General features: G+C 42.1%; 1 protein-coding gene across 1 annotated transcript in view; it reads left to right on the top strand.

The window, feature by feature from the left end:
• LOC117361348 (class E vacuolar protein-sorting machinery protein HSE1-like) overlaps positions 1 to 19041 on the top strand; it is a 39378-nt gene extending 20337 nt beyond the window's left edge. Inside the window, exons 5-6 of the mRNA XM_033946544.1 lie at positions 8159 to 8457; positions 18610 to 19041. Of these exons, the coding sequence (XP_033802435.1) occupies positions 8159 to 8457; positions 18610 to 18660 (350 nt within the window). The 3' untranslated portion in view covers positions 18661 to 19041. The remainder of the gene's footprint in view (positions 1 to 8158; positions 8458 to 18609) is intronic.
• Positions 19042 to 19382: the final 341 nt, after the last annotated feature.

Raw genomic sequence — 19382 nt, 5'->3', positions numbered from 1 at the left:
TGTTTTGCTTGTCTTGCAAAACACTCGCAAACCGAAATTTGACTGTACTGCCTTTCTGTCATTTACATATTATACAGTGAAATGGTGTGGTGCCAGTGTTAGTCTACTTTTCATGATAATATATAGAAATAAAACGAAGGACTAACCCAATGCATTTTATGATGATAAGTTTTTCTTCATATTTGATTTAGTGGAGGAAACTGCTATTATCAAGAACTGTTTGATATGATCATTTTTATTGATACACTGATGGTTTCTTTGATTCTAAACTTGCATATGGCTCTTTATTGTTTATTTTTTCATATATAAAAAAAGGCACTTAAAAGGTTCACGGAGTGACAGAAGATGATGTTTGTGGGTAAAACCTTGTAGGATGCTTTCTGCGCTCATGCGCTGAGGATATACCCAGGTGAACTCCTTATATAAAATTTTTTTAAAGAAATTCCCATGAACTGATTAGTCACCCTGTGTAAACCATATTAAATCTAACTTAATACAATTTCTTCCTTTTGAATGGTAGGTGTGCATGTGCAAAGATAGAATACAAAGGACCAGGAGCAGGTCTTTGAGATTGATTTGCACTTGAGACTGACCCCCTCCTCAAATACATACATTCTTAGGCTTTTTGATATTTTTAAACAACATCCATGCCTGATTTAAAGTTCTAATTTTTGCAGTTGATCCTTTAAGCTTCTTTTTAGCAATTTTCCTCATTTTATCAGTCACCCTTTCAAAAATTAGATGCTGCTACAGTCGGTTTCTTTAGTAACTTCACTCCAGATATCAGTTCAAATTAGACATGTTATGATCACTGTTTCCCCACTGATCCAACCCCATTATTAGTATACTCTGCATTCTACTTAGGCCCCTAAATCTAAAATAGCTCCCCCTCTTGTTTGTTAGCCCCAATCTTAAAATCACTAATACACAGAACAAAATTTTCACTTACCCAGAGAAATATCCTCTTCTCTTAGAACTTTCATAATATATTCAGCCATAATATATATTTGTTACTATTGTGTAATGGCTTACTGTAGATTCCTCACATAGGGTTGCTGTAGATTCCTCACATAGGGTTGAGCCTAAGGAAGTCCCTGATTGGCCATTGCTTTGTAATATTTTCAGTTACATCACCCAGAGGAGGAAACACTGGTCTTTTAGATCAAACATGCAGCTTTGACACTGAAGTATTAGGACAAATCTATAAATACTGGAAGTGTTTATTTGCTTTTATTGAAACATCTCTTACATAGCCTTAGGAAAAACAGAACTGTGTTCACTTTGTCCTGTTCTTTTTTTGTTTAAATCTTTATTGATTTTCAAACTTTGATAGTGCAATGTAATTGGTAAATCATAAATACTGCATAAAATGCACTAACTATACAATTATTACATTTAATAATCATTTACTCCCATCCTCATCTTAATTATTAATACAGTGATTTCAATATTATAATTAAATAATTTAACTCCTCAAAGTACATTTCCCTTCCCCCACCCGCCCTCCCTGGATGTGTAAAGAAATCTAATGAAAAGGGAAGAAACATGACCCTTACTGTAATGCAACAAAAGTAGGCAATGGACTCCATACATCATTAAAGGGCTTACTAGTCCCCAAACGTTACGCCATCATTCTTTCATACTTATATGTGGTATACACATTTACCCACCAAAAAGTATAATTAATCCTGTCACGGTTCTTCCAATTATGTGTGATCAGTTGAACACCTATTCCTGTCATGATCAGGAAAAGGCGACTTTTATACTTGTCTAAAGTAGGCTTAACATGAAGTAACCTACCACAAATTACACCCTCATAGGATAAGGGGATAGATGACCCAAGAATGAGATTTATTTGTCCCCAAATTGACTTCCAGAAACTAAGTATCAGTGGACAAAAATATAACAGATGATCCAAAGTCCCTATATTAATATGACAAATGCCAGCATTTATTAGATTTAGAATTATCTATTTTTTTGTAATCAAACTGGGGTCCAAAAAAATCCTAAGTAATAAAAATAATCATGTTTGTCTCATAGATGCTGACGCTGTACATTTCAACCTCCAAATTCATATTCCTGGCCAACGAGACACAGAAATATACTGTTTTATCTCAATGCTCCAAATATCTCTAAGCAGTGGCGTACCTAGCATATGTAGATAGCCACTGGTAACTCAGATGTGATGAAAACCAATGTATGATAGAGTAAATACTGAATGTGAAGATGTTCAAAAATGTAAGACAGGAACAGCGTAGACCTAACTCAATCCAAAAAATGAAGGAAAAAGCCTCAGAAAGGGCCCTCCCACCTCACCAAAACGGCTCAAAGAGGTGGTCAAGCGTACACCAACGGTGGCCAGCATTTCATAAATTCATACTGTCTCAGGGTGTATCCCGTTGGTGTACCGATCCCATTGGTGTACCGATCAGTGAAGGTAAGTGGAATATTTCCTCTATTATTTAATTTCTGTTGGCACATTACAGCACAGCCTAAGACTTTATCACACAATGAAGGTTTTTTGCCAGTGAGATGAACGCTCGACCACCTCTTTGAGTTGTTTTGATGAGGTGGGAGGGCCCTTTCTGAGGCTTTTTCCTTCATTTTTTGGATTGAGTTAGGTCTATGCTGTTCCTGTCTTACATTTTTGGACATCTTCACATTCAGTGTTGAAAGTGTTTACTCTATCGTACCTAGCATATGTGACACCCGGGGCCCATCATTTTTTGACAACCCCCCATCTGTATGAAAACATGATTTTTAGTAACAATACACACGTCACACATGAGTACCTAGGAAAAGGCAGCATTTAACATACTGCAATGAGCAGTACAACATCAATACACCCATTGTAAAACTAAACAAGCCAGACTAGTGCAGTCAATCCTAACAAAAAACCGTGTCTTTCGAACACACAGAACACATTCGCCTAGTATGGAATATGTAATCACAAACTAACCCCTCCCTCTTTTACAAAACTGTAGTGTGGATTTTAGCCACGGAGGTAACAGCTCTGACGCTCCTAGAATTCTGAGCATCAGAGCTGCTACCACCACAGATGGCGCTAAAAAACGCTCCACAGTTTTGTAAAAGGGGGGATAAAATAGAAATACATAGATAAAGGTTAAATTGAACCGGTAAGAAGCTGGACTCTGCATACAGTGCACCACAGAAACAGTGACACATGTCTCCTAAAGCAATAAATAAATTAAAAAAAAATTTCTACCTTTGTCTTCTGTGGTTTCTGCTTTCCTCATTTTCTTGTTACTCTCTTCCTTCCATCCCTGGCTGCCATCTCTCTTCCCCTATATGGCAACTTCTCTCCTTCTATGCCCCTTCCAGAAACTGTATGCCTCCCCTTTCCATCTCTCCTTTCACCCCCATTGGTCTGGCATCTCTCTCCTCTTCTTCCCTCTCCCACACCTCTCCTCTGCAATCCAATTTCCTTTTTTCCCTCATTTTCCTTTTCAATCTATTTTCTGCATCTGTCTAGATTACGTTCTTACTACCCTCTCATCAATTTCCTTTTTTACTGTCAACCTAAAGCTTGTCACCTCTTTCCCTCACCCCTCCAGTGTTTCCCTAACTCAATCCTTTTCTCCCCATCATGTGCCCTCCTTTTATTTATCCCCTCCTTCCATCATGTACCCTCTTTCTCTAACCCTTCCATCTAGTACCTTCACCTCTCTCTGTCCACTTCAATCCAGCGTCTGCTCCCCTCTTTATCTCCTCCCATTTCCTTCCTGCATTTGCTCCCTTATCTCTCCCATCTGCACTTCCATCATAGAAACATAGAAACATAGAAATTGATGGCAGAAAAGGGCCATAGCCCATCGAGTCTGCCCATACCAATGACCCACTCCCTGATTCTTACTCTCCTAGAGATCCCACATGAATATCCCATTTTCTCTTGAAGTCTAACACGCTGCTGGCCTCAATCACCCGCTGAGGCAGCTCGTTCCAATGATCTACCACCCTTTCAGTGAAGAAGTACTGTAAGACTGAAGATATCATCTTTCACCTCTATACGCCCAGTAATATACTTAAAGGTCTCAATCATGTCCCCTCTCTCTCTTCGCTCCTCCAGTGAGTACATCCGCAGTTTCCTCAACCTTTCTTCATACGTGAGTTCCCCGAGCCCCAAAACCATCCTGGTAGCCATTCGCTGAACCGACTCAATTCTCAACACATCCTTTCGGTAGTGTGGTCTCCAGAATTGAACACAATACTCGAGATGAGGTCTCACCATGGATCTGTACAGTGGCATTATGACTTCAGGCTTTCTGCTGACAAAACCCCTACAAATACATCCCATCATTTGTCTTGCCTTGGATGAAGCCTTCTCCACTTGATTGGCAGCCTTCATATCATCGCTGATGATCACTCCTAAATCACGTTCCACCGTGGTCCTGGACAAGGTTTCACCATTTAGTGTGTAAGTTCTGTGTGGATTTTTTTTGCCTAGGTGCATTACTTTACATTTTTTAGCATTGAAGCCCAGCTGCCAAGTTGATGACCACTGTTCAAGCTGTCTTAGGTCCTGCGTCATAAAGTCAGGCACACTGCTTTTGCCAACTATGTTGCATAGTTTGGCATCGTCGGCAAACAGTGATACTTTTCCTCTAAGTCCTTGGGTCAAATCTCCTATGAATAAATTGAATAGAATTGGCCCTAAGACGGAGCCCTGAGGTACTCCACTCATCACTGCTGACGTTTTGGAGGGGGTACCGTTTACCATCACCCTTTGAAGCCTACCATCTAGCCAATCCCTTACCCATGTTGTGAATGTATCCCCTAATCCCATCGATTTTAGTTTGTTCAACAGCCTGCGGTGTGGGACGCTATCAAAAGCTTTGCTGAAGTCCAAATATATCACATCAAGGGACTCACCGGCATCCAGATGACTGGTTACCCAATCAAAGAAGTCAATCAGATTAGATTGGCAGGACCTTCCCCTGGTAAATCCGTGTTGATGTGGATCGCGTAACTTTTCTTCGTCTAGAATTTTGTCAAGTTCCTGTTTGATCAGTGTTTCCATGAGTTTGCACACTATGGATGTAAGACTCACCGGTCTGTAATTTCCTGTCTCCGTTCTGCAGCCCTTTTTGTGGAGTGGAATTACGTTAGCTGTTTTCCAGTCTAGGGGTACTTTTCCCGTGCGCATGGAAAGATTGAAGAGTACGGATATTGGTTCAGCCAAAACTTCACTCAGCTCTCTGAGTACCCTGGGGTGTAGATTGTCTGGTCCCATGGCTTTGTCTACTTTGAGTCTTGAAAGTTCGTGGTAGACATTACTAGGTGTAAACTCGTAGTCACGAAACAGGTCATTTTGGCTGTTTCTTATTTGTAGTTGCGGACCATCTCCCGGTGCTTCACAGGTGAATACTGAGCAGAAGTATTCGTTTAGCAGTTCTGCTTTGGTAGTATCAGATTCTGCGTAGTTTCCATCTGATTGCCTAAGGCGTTCTATTCCATTTTTGTTTCTCTTCCTGTCGCTAATGTACCTAAAGAAGGATTTGTCCCCTTTTTTAATGTTCCGTGCTAGATCTTCCTCTGTTTGAAGTTTGGCTTCCCTGACTGCCTTTTTGACAGCCTTAGATCTGGCCAGATAGTCTTCTTTTGCCTCCCTTTTCCCAAGATGTTTGTAGGTAATAAATGTTTCTTTTTTCATTTTAATGAGGTCCGAAATTTCCTTGTTGAACCATTGTGGTTTTTTGTTTCTCCGGCTTTTGCTTAATGTTTTTACGTAGCGGCTAGATGCTTCGTTCAGGATGGATTTTAGGTTTGACCACATAGTTTCCGGATTGTCAGTTTCTGCATGGTTTTGCAGCTTTTGATGGACAAAGTATCTGCATAGGTTCCCCAATACCATCCAATGTCTGCCCTTTCTCTCTCCATCCACCCCTCTTCAATCAGCATTTGCCCCCTTTCTTTCCCTCCAATATCCTTCCCCCTTATGTCTCTCCCCTTTCTCTGTACATCAATTCCATCAGTACTACCATTCCATACCACCTGCCCTCTTTCTTTCCCTCCACCTGCTCCTTTCTCTCCCTTCATGCAGCAAGGTCCCGTGATGACTGTAGCTGCCAGCTACCAGTCCACCCCACTCCGACGTACTTGCTCTGGAGCAGACTCAGCAGCCGCATGCTGGAAGGTCCTGAGATGACTTGTCTACTGGCTCTGCTCCGGAAGAAGTAAGTTACGTCGGAGGGGGTGGACCCGGCAGACGCAGGGAGTTGTGTCCTTAGTGCCCCCGGTGCTTCCGTCTCCTGTCCATAGTGCCCCCAGGGCCTCCTTCCCATGTCCTTAGTGCCCCCGGTGCCTCCGTCCTGTGTCCTTTGTGCCCCCAGTGCCTTCTTATGTCCCCCACTGCCTTCCAGATTTTGTCTACCCCCAAAGCCAGCCTGCCTGCCTACCTATCTCCCTCCCTCCCTGTCGCGCTAAAGCCAGCCAGCTTGCCTGCCTATATCCTTCCCTCCATGCCACGGAAAAAAAAAGCCTCTCTCCTTCCTTTCCCCCGGTCCGCACCGCTGCAGTCTTACCTCCCCACTTCTGCTGCTAATCGCCAACAAGAAGTCTTCTTTCCAACGTCAATTCTGACGTCGGAGAGGACATTCTGGGCCAGCTAGGCAGTAATTGGCTGGCCCGGAACGTCCTCTCCGATGTCAGAATTGACGTTGGAAAGAAGACTTTTTGTTGGCGATTAGCAGCAGCAGCGGAGAGGTAAGACTGCAGTGGCGCGGACCGGGGGAAAGGAAGGAGGTGCAGGTCCAGTTGCACAGTCGAGCAGGAGGACCCGGACCTGGCCGGCTGTGCCCCTTCCAAAGGCATGCACCTGGGGCGGACCGCCTCTCCCCCTGCCCCCCTTGGTACGCCACTGTCTCTAAGACTATTTTTTGGCTTCTTATTTAAAAATTCAGAAATCAATTTGTACCACTGGGTGGCCTGATGTCCTACTAGATCTGTCTGGTAGCAAATGATCTGCAAGCTGTAATAAGTTTTTAAGTTTTTCCATTCAGGGAACCTACTCTGAATAGCCTGCTTCAACTGCAACCACCTATACTGGTGGGACTTTAGAATGCCAAATGATTGTTGCAGCCGTGAAAAATCAAGCAGTTTCTCATTAGATATAACATCATCCAATGTCCGAATAATAATAACAACTTTATTCTCCTATACCGCCACAGTCGAATGACTTCTAGGCGGTTCACATCGATGAAGGCTGGACAATCAGCGAATTACAGAATGCAAGAAGTGTGGGTACAACTTATTACATAAGAAATAGATAAAAGGAAAATATGAATTTTAAGTATGTGGTATAGATCTCATGTATGCAACCCAAGGAATAATCTGATCAATCTGTGAAATTTAGAATAGAACTGGACAATGAGGCGACTTGCAGAATGAAGCGAATTACAGAATAAAGTGAGTTACAGGATACAGCAAATTACTGGATAAGCGAATTACAGAATAGGAAATAAGTGGACAAAACTGAAAGGAGCAACTGTAAGAGCAACAAACCATTTTGTAAGGAAAGTAAGAGGAAAAGAAGGCTGCTTTGGTTCTCAAAAGCAATAGCTAAAAAGGTAAGGAAAAAGAGGTTAGCTTTCATAAACTACAAAAGAAAGCAGAAAGAGGAAGACAGGTTAAAATATCTGGAAATATTAAGAGAAGCTGGTTGAGTACCTGCCTGCGATCCCAGCACCGCCTACTTGAATCATGGAGTTTAATCATAAGGACTGCAAAGTAAATTTCATTATAGGAACATCTGTTAGTTTATCAATAAATTTAGTTGTTTTCCATGTACCAAAAAAATTATATTGTCCTTAGCATATCTAGGTAGCCTGATACTTAATACATGAGATAGTTGCATAGGGGACATAATTTTTCATTCTAGATTTTTGTCCTGTTCTTGAGTGTGCCAGGCATGTTGGGGTGCTATGACATTCTGGTGCTTTGATTTCTCTTTCCTTGGACACAGTGGGACCATTGTTTCACATATGTTTAATGAAGAAAGATTAACTTATTTTGATCTCTTTATTTTCCCAGTCTGATTTGCTGTTCCAAATGCCTCTGCAATACATTTTTTAAGCAGGAATGAGGTGGAAGGGATAGAAGGAATATATTGTAATTTCTAAATGTTTTTCTTTTTTAATAGAAACATCTTACCAGCTACCTCCTCAAAACATACAAGTATGTCCTATTCCTACTCCTCCTCCTCCTCCTCCTGTGATATGTCCACCAGGCCCAGGTTTGCAGCAGCAGCATCCAGGTTATGGTCATCCACCTCCAACTGGAGTTTGCCAAACTGGTTACTCTACTTGTGGACATCAAGGACATGGGCACCATGGAACACAAGGAGGATGTTCTATCTGTCAACCTCAGAATCTTCCTAGTGGTTACTCCCATGGTTATTACAAGAAAAATAAGAAAAACAAGCAAAAACGCAGAGGAAAGGTAAGAAAACTTTTCTAAATCTATTTCTGTAGTTTCTGTAAGTGTATTAGGATTGTCTTTAAACCAAAAAGTTGCCATGTGCATTTTAGAAGAAACAATTCTAAGATCAAATAAAATTGGTTTGTATTGAATTTTATTGCAGTAACTGAGCAGATAGATTCTTTCAAATGAAGGAATCCATTAGGTCACTTGAACCTTTTGAAATACCAATGATTTACTTAGAGACATATATTCAAAACACTTAAGACACACAAAGTTTCATGGTTACTATGGTACTTTGTGTGTCTAAGTGCTTTGAAAATGAGCCCCTTATTGTTTTACTATTTCCCTCTAATTCTGTAAAATTGGGCGCCCAACATTATTCTTAGTGTGCAAAGTTGTGTGCACAAGTTATAAAATAAGGTCAGTTGCACATGTAACTTAATATAACATAGTAAAAATGACAACCGATAAAGACTTGAATGGCCCATCAAGTCTGCCCAATAGGTACACTCATTATACAGTATATTTATGGTTAAATTATCTTTTCTTTAAAATATTTAATATTTCCTTAATATAGAAGTCCTCCTGGTACTGTCCTTAGGTTCCCACTGCTGGAGTTGTCATTGAAGCCCACTCCAGTCTATCCTAACTGGAGCTGCTATCAAAGTCCTCCCCAGCTCATCCTGAACCAAATCACCATATTTGGGACCAAGACAGTATAGGATTGCCCAGTACCAGCCTTAGTTTGTTTTATACAATTCCTTTTCTAATTAGAGACTTCTATGTTCATCCCACACAGTAATAATGAGCTAATAACTGTGGTTAACTAACAATAACAGACACGGGCACCAATGAACCCGTGTGCAACAGACCTTAGTTGATTTTCTGTATAATATCTGTGTAAAATCCATAGCGTGCAACTGGGGAGAAGCATGGGTGGGTCAGGGGTGGGTCTAATACTTGAGCACACATGTTATAGAAGACGTGCAATTACATGCCTAACTGCATGCAGGTAGATGCAAGCACATCAGCCTTTGAGCTGGCATAAGTGATCATGTCTAAAGTTAGGCCTGTAAATGTTGGTTTAATATGCTAGGAATTGCTGTTATGGAATTGACGCTTAGCACCCAAATGTCTGGTGCCTAACTCTAGAGCAGTGTTTTTCAACCTTTTTACACCTATGGACCGGCAGAAATAAAAGAATTATTCTGTGGACCGGCATCGGTCCATGGACCGGCGGTTGAAGAACACTGGGCTAAGTCATGGACCAGACCCCGCCCATCTCTATCCAATCTCCACCCCAGACCCCGCCCCCATAATAGTATTAATTGCACTTTGCATGTCCCGTGCCTCATCTGGAAGCCTTCCCGGTGATGTTGCAACGTCAGAGAGAAGGCTTCCGGTTCAGGCGCAGGATGCCCGTAGGAGCCACTGCCCGTAGCTTTGTGCACTGAATCAGTTAAGCACTTCAAACACATAACACAGACCCCCACACACTACCCCAGTGATCACCAACCACCCCCCACATCCCCATAAAAATTTTATTCACAACTTTAAATTTCAGCCTCCAGACCATCATCACCTGGCCGCCTGGCATAGGAAAGCCTAGTCGTCCAGCCCAGAGGCAGCTTAAGTCATCTTGGGGGTGGGTTAGGAACCCATAGAGAGGGAGGACCCATGCCCATAAGCCTCTTTAATCACTGCATTGATACTTAAACATGTGCACTCCCCTATACACCCCCAAAACCCTTTTTTACTGGCATATAAGTGTCTCCTGCAGCCATAAAGGCTATTGGGGTGGTAGATAAGTGGGTCTAGGGGATTCTGGAGGTGGTTTGGGGGGCTCACCGTCACCTAATGAGGAGAAGACATGGCACCCTTTTTGTGAAGTTCATAGCAGTGCCCTGTAAGGTACCCCACTATTTAGGTGGCATGTCTGGGTGTGCAGTCCATCACTTTGCAGACTCCTCCCACGTCCAACAGGGCTTGTTCTAGGCGTTTTGGACTTGGACGGAAAGTTGGACAGAAATGTGGTATAATGTGGATGATTTAGTGGCTTGGATGATCAGATCGGCAGGACGTATAATTAGACGATTTTCAAAAGTAAAAAAAAGTTGGACATATGTTTCGAAAATGTGTCTTAGGCTCTTTTTAACTGTGGACGACTTGCGAGATGGATGTAAACAGACTTGGACGTCCCTTTCAATTATGCCCCTCCACGGGTAAGAACATAAGAATAGCCTTACTGGATCAGACCAATGGTCCATCAAGCCCAGTAGCCCGTTCTCACGGTGGTCAATCCAGGTCACTAGTACCTGGCCAAAACCCAAGGAGTAGCAATATTCCATGCTACTGATACAGGGCAAGCAGTAACTTCCCCCATGTTTTTCTCAATAAGAGACTATGGACTTTTCCTCCAGGAACTTTTCTAAACCTTTCTTAAAACCAGCTACCCTATCCACTCTTACCATATCCTCTGGCAACATGTTCCACAGCTTAACTATTCTCTGAGTGAAAAAAAATTTCCTCCTATTGGTTTTAAAAGTATTTCCCAGTAACTTCATTGAGTGTCCCCCTAGTCTTTGTAATTTTTGACAGAGTGAAAAATCGATCCACTTGTACCCGTTCTACCCCACTCAAGATTTCGTAGACTTCAATCATATCATAATGATTCATGGCATAGGTTTTGGAAAGAAGCCATCAGCATGGTTGGCTGGTACAGGCTTTAAGTATCTACACATGCTCAAGACCTGCTGGCTTCCAACCCATCCAAAATAGGAAGTTTGGAAAAGGCAGGAGTCTTCAGGCCTTGAGCATACACAGATGTTCAAGGCCCCATGTTGGCCATCTGCATGATACCATTTTTGCAGATGACAGTTGGTAAGGGAATAAATGCTTTGCAGTGATGGAGACCCGGGGAGGGGAGGGGTGAATGGAGATGAGAGATGCTGAACAGTTACAGTTTATTATATTTGTTATACCACTTGGCTATATATAAAAATACAGGGGTGTACAATTTAAAATTAAGAATGGTCAGACCGCACTTAGAATATTATGTCCAACACTGGTCTCCATACCTCAAGAGGGATATAACTCTTTTGGAGAAAGTGCAAAGGCGAGCCACGAAACTTGTCAAAGGAATGGAGAATTTGAGCTACAAAGAACGACTCAGGAAACTGGGATTGTTTACCCTCGAGAAGAGAAGACTGAGAGGGGATTTGATAGAAACTTTAAAAATATTAAAAGGATTTGATATAAGAGACCAAGAAGCAGCATTGCTAACATTCTCGGATATGACACGGACAAGAGGTCATAGCCTGAAACTGAGCGGCAGCAGGTTCAGGACAAATGTCAGGAAGTTCTGTTTCACACAGCGAGTGGTGGGTGCTTGGAATGCACTCCCGGAGGAGGTTGTGGCGGAGACTACTGTACTGGGGTTTAAGCGCAGGTTGGATGCACACCTTCTTGCATATCATATTGAGGGATACGGTAAAGTCGGGTCTCCAGAAAGGAGTACCTAAATGGGCCGCCGCGTGTGCGGAGCACTGGACTAGATGGACCTCGGTCTGATCCGGTGAAGGCATTTCTTATGTTCTTATGTTCTTAAAGTAAGAAAAGAGCTCCAAATCTGAATAGTACAGCATATAGGTCTTGCTCAACACATGATGCCTTATAATGTCTTTAATTTCTATTATTTGTCCTTATTCACTCTTTGTTCTTAATTTACTCTTTGTAAAGTTTTTGTAATTGTTTTATAAACCACATTGAATCCAGTTGGAGATATAGTGGTATATAAGACACCATTAACATTCTTTCAAGAACACATACATATAAAGTTCATTAAAATATAATAATCACTAATCCCCATGGGAGGGATGGAGAAAAATCCTGAAGAGGGGAGAGATGAAGGGAAGGAGGGATTAGAGAGAGGTAAGGAGAGATATGCTGAAAAGGGAGTTGAGAGGAAGGGAAGGGAGAAATTCTGGAAATCATGGGGGAGGGAGGGATGAAAGGAAGGAGATGCTGAAGAAGGTGAGAATGAGAGAGATGCAGAAGAGGAAGTAAAGGATGTAAGGAAGGAGAGAAATGATGTACACCATGGGGGGTTGGGAGAGAGGGAAGGAGAGATGCTTAAGGGGACGTTGAGAGGGAAGGAGAGAGAGGATGAGGGAGGTGGGGAGGGAGAAAAATGCTGGAAATCATGGGGGAGGAAAGGAGAGATATATTAAAGAGGGGATGAGGGAGGTAGAGAAGGAGAGAGATGCTGGAAGTGGGAGGGGGATTGAGAGGGCAGAAGGAGAGAGATGTTAGATGGTAGCAAAGGGCTGGGAATGGAGTTTGGGTGTCCCCAAAATAAAAAGGCATTCCACTGCCCCTGGTTCATAGGTAGCATAGAATAATGTAATGTAATGTAATTTATTTCTTATATACCGCTACATCCGTTAGGTTCTAAGAATAAGTGGCAAAATATACAGTGGAAATTCTGTAGCACAAAATTAAAAGTAGTTACACATCTTATTACTAACTGTGATGTGCTGATGTAAGAAACTCCTATATACAGAAGGTCACAATAAAGTAGAATGTTTTATCAAGTGGAAACTATGTGCAGTGGGCTGAGAACCTGGGGAACTGGGTTCGACTTCCTTTGCAGTTCCTTGTTACCTTGACCAAGTCACTTAACCTTCCATTGCCCCAGCAAAACTTAGATTGTGAGCTCACTAGAGACAGAAAAAAGTAACTGCATATTATATATGTACTGTAAACTGCTTTGATTCTACTCACAGAAAGGCGGTATGTCAAATCTATGACCTTTTACCCCTTTAAACACTGTAACATTGTTGCCTCAGAAAAAACATTGGGATCATAATCCTGATAGTACTTTGGAGAATGAAAAAGTTGTGATCATCTAGGATAGCCCTATTTCCACCAATATAAAGCTTGAAGCAAGAAAACCAGATAGATTGTGGAAAAGAAAAAAACATAAGAATGATGGACCTGACCTTCAGCCTGTAGTGGTCTGCAGTTTTTAAGCCACAGACAGTAATGGGCTGAATTAAGCCCAGGTATCCAATGCCAGGTCATGTCCGGGCACTAACACTGGGCTATCCTAATCAGTGCAGTAATCCAGAAGTTAATCGGGCACCAGCTGATATTTGGACTTCTGCCCAGTTAACTCAGTGGGTAAAGTTAGGATTTTTGTCATAATTTTATTCACTTATTTAACTAGTTAGCAGACTCATTATCACTGCTAATAGTTAAATTTCAGCTCTGCCACAGTCCACCCCAGCACTAACTGGACAGTGCTGTAGCAGTCAGAGCTGACATTCAGTGTTACCAGTGGCGTACCAAGAGGGGTGGGGGGGGGGCGGTCCGCCCCGGGTGCCAAGCCCTGAGGGGGTGCTCCCGGTCTGGTCCAGTTCCCCCCCCTGCGCCGGGTGTCGCGTCTGGAAACAGCCTGCAGCAAGATCGCGATGCCAGAGATCTTTGCCTGCTTCGACTGTTTCCTCCGCCACGGTCCTGCCCCCTCCTCTGACATCCTGCCTACTTCCTGTTTTCATGAAGACAGGACCCGACAGAGAGGAAGGCCTGAAGCGGGCAACAGCAGTGAATTGTGAATGCTGCTGCTGCCTGATGAAGTTCAGGACATCGGGGAAGGAGCAGGGAGAAATCGGCTGCTGGCTTGGGGGTGAGGGTAGGGAAAGAATCGTGGAAGTGGAGAAATTGGCACGATGGCTTTGTGCGGGCTAGGGGGAAAGAGAAAGAAAGGAAAAAATAAAGAGGGGGGGCCAGGGGGAGAGAGAAAGAAAGGCAGAAATAAAGAGGGGTCAGGGGGAGAGAGAAAGAAAGGCAGAAAGAAAGAGGGGGACCAAGGGGAGAGAAAGAAAGGCAGAAATAAAGAGGGGGTCAAGGGGGAGAGAAAGAAAGGCAGAAAGAAAGAGGAGGGCCAGGGGGAGAGAGAAATAAAGAGGGAGGCCAGGGGAAGAGAGAAAGAAAGGCAGAAATAAAGAGGGGGGCCAGGGGGAGAGAGAAAGAAAGGCAGAAATAAAGAGGGGAGCCAGGGGGGAGAGAGAAAGAAAGGGGGGGGGGAGGAGAAGAAAGAAGAAGGACCAGAAGAAGGACCAGAGACTCATGAAATCACCAGATAAAAAAGTAGGAAAAATGATTTTATTTTCAACTTAGTGATCAAAATGTGTCCATTTTGAAAATTTATATCTGCTGTCTATATTTTGCACTATGGCCCCCTTTTACTAAACCGCAATAGAGTTTTTTAGCGCAGGGAGCCTATGAGCGTCGAGAGCAGCGTGGGGCATTCAGCGCAGCTCCCTATGCTAAAAACCGCTATCGCAGTTTAGTAAAAAGGGAGGGGGAATATTTGTCTATTTTTGTATAGTTGTTACTGAGGTGACATTGCATAAAGTCATCTGCCTTGACCTCTTTGAAAACCCGCGGAATATAAATGATAATTAACATTTTCTCTGCGTACAGCGTGCTTTGTGTTTTTAAAATTTTATTGTTGGTAGATCATTTTGACTTGGCCACAAAGGTAAGGGGGAGGGAGGGAGGGGAGCTGCTGAAAGACATCTAGTAATCCTTGCAGGCTTGACTGCAGGGAATTATTTTTGTAAAATCATGTTTTGTTATGTGACTGGCATTATCTAGACTTTAATTTCTATGAATGAATAGAATGAAAATGATATAAAATTACTTGCTTGTTTTTATGTGCGTGCGCTGAAGGAAAGTGGAGAGAGAGTGGGCTGAGGATGCTGAAGGGAAATGGGGAAGAGAGTGGGGAGAAGACGCTGATTTATAAATTGACAATTGTACAGAATATTGTTTCTTTTTATACTTTAATATAAACAATTCAAGGCTTGTGTGGATGGAATCAGGTGGTTTGCGGGGATGGGGACCGAGCTTACGGGGATTAGTCCAATAAAATGGTATTTTTTTATTTCTCATTATTTGTTTTATTTTTATTTGTTAATTTATAAAGTGGTGATTGTTATGTATCTTTTTTCAAATTTACATCTACTGTCTTTATATTTTGCACTGTATTAGAGGACATGTGTTACTGTTTTTTGTGGTGTTGCATTGTATCCAGGGTCTGGTTTCTTGGCGGATCAGTTTAACTTTTGTCTACATATTTCTATTTTTAGTTTGTGATTATTCCATTTTGGACGAGGGTGTATCTCTGTTCTGTGTGTATGAAAAGAACACAGTTTTCAGTTGGCATAGACTACAGAATCAATTGACTGTGCGGGATCTGGCTTGTTTAGTTTTACAATGTATGTGTTGGTGTTCTAGTGCTCACTGCAGTGTTTAAGATGCAGCCTTTTCCTAGGTACACTCTTGTGGTGCGATATGTAGATTGTTACTAAAAATCATATTTTTCATATAGATGGGGGGGTGTCAAAAAATGATGGGCCCCGGATGCCACATACCCTAGGTACGCCACTGAGTGTCACCGCCCAGTTAAGTAAACAAAAACAATACTGTAAGAAAATGTACAGGGTACATGAGTTTATTAAAATCACAAAAACAAAAAATCTAAAAACAAAATACATGGACTGCATAAAAAGTATAAATCCTAAACGACTGGTCCCAATGTTCCTGTGGAATAGACCATGCATTTTGTTTTTAGATTTTTTTGTTTTTGTGATTTTAATAAACTGCTGTACCCTGTACATTTTCTTGCAGTATTGTTTTCATTTGCTTTCACTGTCTTTTTACTGCACATCCTGTTGGTTTTTTTGTTTGTTTTGTCATTTGTACTGCCCAGTTAAGTGCCACTGAATTTCACTGGCTGGCCTGCTAGGCATGGTTTAATTTGGCAAACCACACTGAATATTGAAACATAAGAACATAAGCATTACCATACTGGGCAGACTGAGGGGTCCTTTTATCAAGCCGCGCTAGCGGGGTTAGCACGTTGGACATTTCATCACGCGCTAACCCCTGCGGCCGGCTAGCGTGGCAGGCGGTTTAACGCGCGGTATTATGCGCATTAAACCCCTACCACAGCTTGATAAAAGGACCCCTGAGTATCTGGTTTCTGACAGTGGCCAAGCCAGGTCATAAGTACCTGGCAAGATCCCAGAAGAGTAAAACAGATTGTATGCTGCTTGTCCTAAGAATAAGCAGTGGATTTTCCCTAGTCTGTCTTAATAATGGCTTATGGACTTTTCTTTTGGGAACTGATCCAAACCATTTTTAATCCCTGTTAAGCTAACTGATTTTATCACATTCTCTGGCAACAAAATTCCAGAGTTTAATTACATGATGAGAAAATAAATATTTTTTCCAGTTTGTTTTTAATTTACTACTTAGTAGCTTCATTGTATGCCTCCTAGTCCTGGTATTTTTGGAAAAGTTAAACAAATGATTCATGTCTATCCATTCTACTCCACTCAGTATTTTATAGACCTCTACTGTATCATATCTCTCCTCAGCCGTCTCTTCTCCAAGCTGAAGAGCCTTAGCCATTGTAGCCTTTCCTCATGGGGAAGTTGTCTCATTCCCTTTATCATTTATGTCACCCTTCTCTAATTCTGCTATATCTTTGATATGATGATCAGAATTGCACACAATATTCGAGGTGCGATCACACCATGGAGTGACACAAAGGCATTATAAATTCTTAATTTTGTTTTCCTTTCCTTTCCTAATAATGCCTAACATTCTATCTGCTTTCTTAGCAGCTACTGTACACTGAGCTGAGGATTTCACTTTTTCATTGATGACACCTGGATCCTTTCCCTGGGTGGTGATGCCTAATATGGAATCTTACATCATGTAGCTATAATTTGGGTTCTGCTTTCCCACAAGCATCACTTTGCACTTGCTCATATTAAACATCATCTGCCATCAGGATGCCCAGTCTTGTAAGGTCTTCTTGCAATTTTTCACAATCCTCTTCTGATTTAATAACTTTGAATAATTTTGTGTCATCAACAAATTTACCCCCTCTTTTACAAAGCTCGATAGCGTGAGTTCTGCGGTAACTGCCCTGAAGCCCATAGGAATCTAAAGGGCTTTGGGGCTTTTGCCATGCGGCAGCTGCTAGTGAGGCTTTTTTTTAAAAAAAGGGGGGTGGGGGGAGTTAATTACCTCACTAGTTATTGCCATCTCTAGATCATTTATAAAATGTTAGAAAGCAATGATCACTGCACAGAACCCTGGGAGAACTCCACTGTCTACCATTCTCCATTGACCATTTAACCCTACTCTTTGTTTTCTATCTGTTAACCAATATTATTAACAGAAGTGTTGGTTCCAAGGAACAATTCAGATACCAACAAACTCAATGAGAGCAAGATCATATGGCAAAAAAATACATAGATTGTCACAATTGTATTGGGAATCGCTGGCCTGATTAAAAAGAACATCCAAATGCTCCTTGTTGTGTTAATTGTGTATGTTACATGTTATGAACTCCAGAAGGAAGTTCTCTTTGTCATAATTGAAGTGTTGAAACAAGAACTAGCAGTAAATTTAAGAGATGCAAGTATATCTTGATTTACGAGTGTGCTTCATTATTGTCATGGTATGCACAAACTCACTGGCATAGTGAGGTTAGGAGATGCCTGGGTCGGTGGCGCGCCCAGCCTCCTTTCCCACCTCCCCCTCCAGCACATGTGCCTTCCTTTCCCCTCCTCCCATACCTCTTTAACTGTTCACTGACATGAACGGCATCTCCAACCTGCTGCACGCACAGGCCTCGGGTCTTCCTCTGAGGTCATTTCCTCATGCGACCCGGAAGTGACTTCAGAGGTAGAGCCGAGGCCGGTGCGAGTAGCAGGATGGCGATGTTGCTCACACCAGCGAAGAACCAAAGAGGTACAGGGAGAGATGGAGAGAAGGAGAGGTGCCGGTACCCCCACCAAGATGATGCCCAGGGCGGACCGCCCCCCCTTGCTACGCCATTGAACAAACTAACTCAATGTTAATGTTTTGATAGTGAATGTCTATGGAGATAAATTGAAGATTACAGAGGTGACTGTATGGTAAGGAGGGGTTTGTTATCCGATAGTTTGAGAGGCATGCCATTATGGGACGAATGCCTGATCTCTCATTGCTAGTAACTGCTATTTGTAGAGTGTCTGCTGGAACAGTCACCATATATCATCATGCTGTATCTCTGCAAGTTTATATTTGTATTGTTTGTATTTACAGCATGGCTCTGGATCGGGCTCTGGCTCTGGATCGGGCTCTAGCTCTGATTAAGCAAATGATGTGACTATCTACTGGAGCATAAATCCATACAGCACCTGATGCAGAGACTATCTCCATATATCCCTGTGCCAACAGCCTAGCAGGCCCTGCATGCATTTTGTTCTCTCCTCATATTTCTGTTGCTGACACCCTCTCAGTATCTGTACACATTTGGCTACCTGCCTATAACTCCTATGACATCAGCCTGAGTGTGTACTGCTTTCTTCTGTATTGCAAAAAAATGTTTTTTCTTTCATCTTCAACCCTACATCATGTTTTCTTTGAACTTTATTATGTCAGGAAATTAATATACGATGTATACGATATGTATTCTTTCCTTCTGTGACTAAATAAATTTGTTGATTGCAACTTTACAAGAGACAGATTGGGTGATAATTAAAACTTTAGTGTCTCACTGTAAGATGGTGTACATAAGGAAAGCACCAATTCAAAACTCTTAGAACAGTTTTGGAGCTATCCTGAAATCTCCTGAAATCTCTTGATTTTTGTCACATTTTCTTTGATATTCAGAGTACTGTTAAAGTCACCTATTGTAAGGCTTGTGTCACTTACTTTGAGGTTGAAGAGAATTTGACCCACTACTGAGGAATTCCTAGTATGCCATGGCCTACATCTCATGTCTGCTGTTGATTTTGAGCACACTGCCTCCTGCTGCAGAAGTCCCAGAAAGTATTTTTTTGGTTTTTTTTTAGTCTTAGTTTATTTATTGAGAA

This window comes from Geotrypetes seraphini, chromosome 5 (genome assembly GCF_902459505.1).
Source record: "Geotrypetes seraphini chromosome 5, aGeoSer1.1, whole genome shotgun sequence".
Taxonomy (NCBI): domain Eukaryota; kingdom Metazoa; phylum Chordata; class Amphibia; order Gymnophiona; family Dermophiidae; genus Geotrypetes; species Geotrypetes seraphini.
This window is presented reverse-complemented; position numbering and strand designations above follow the sequence as displayed.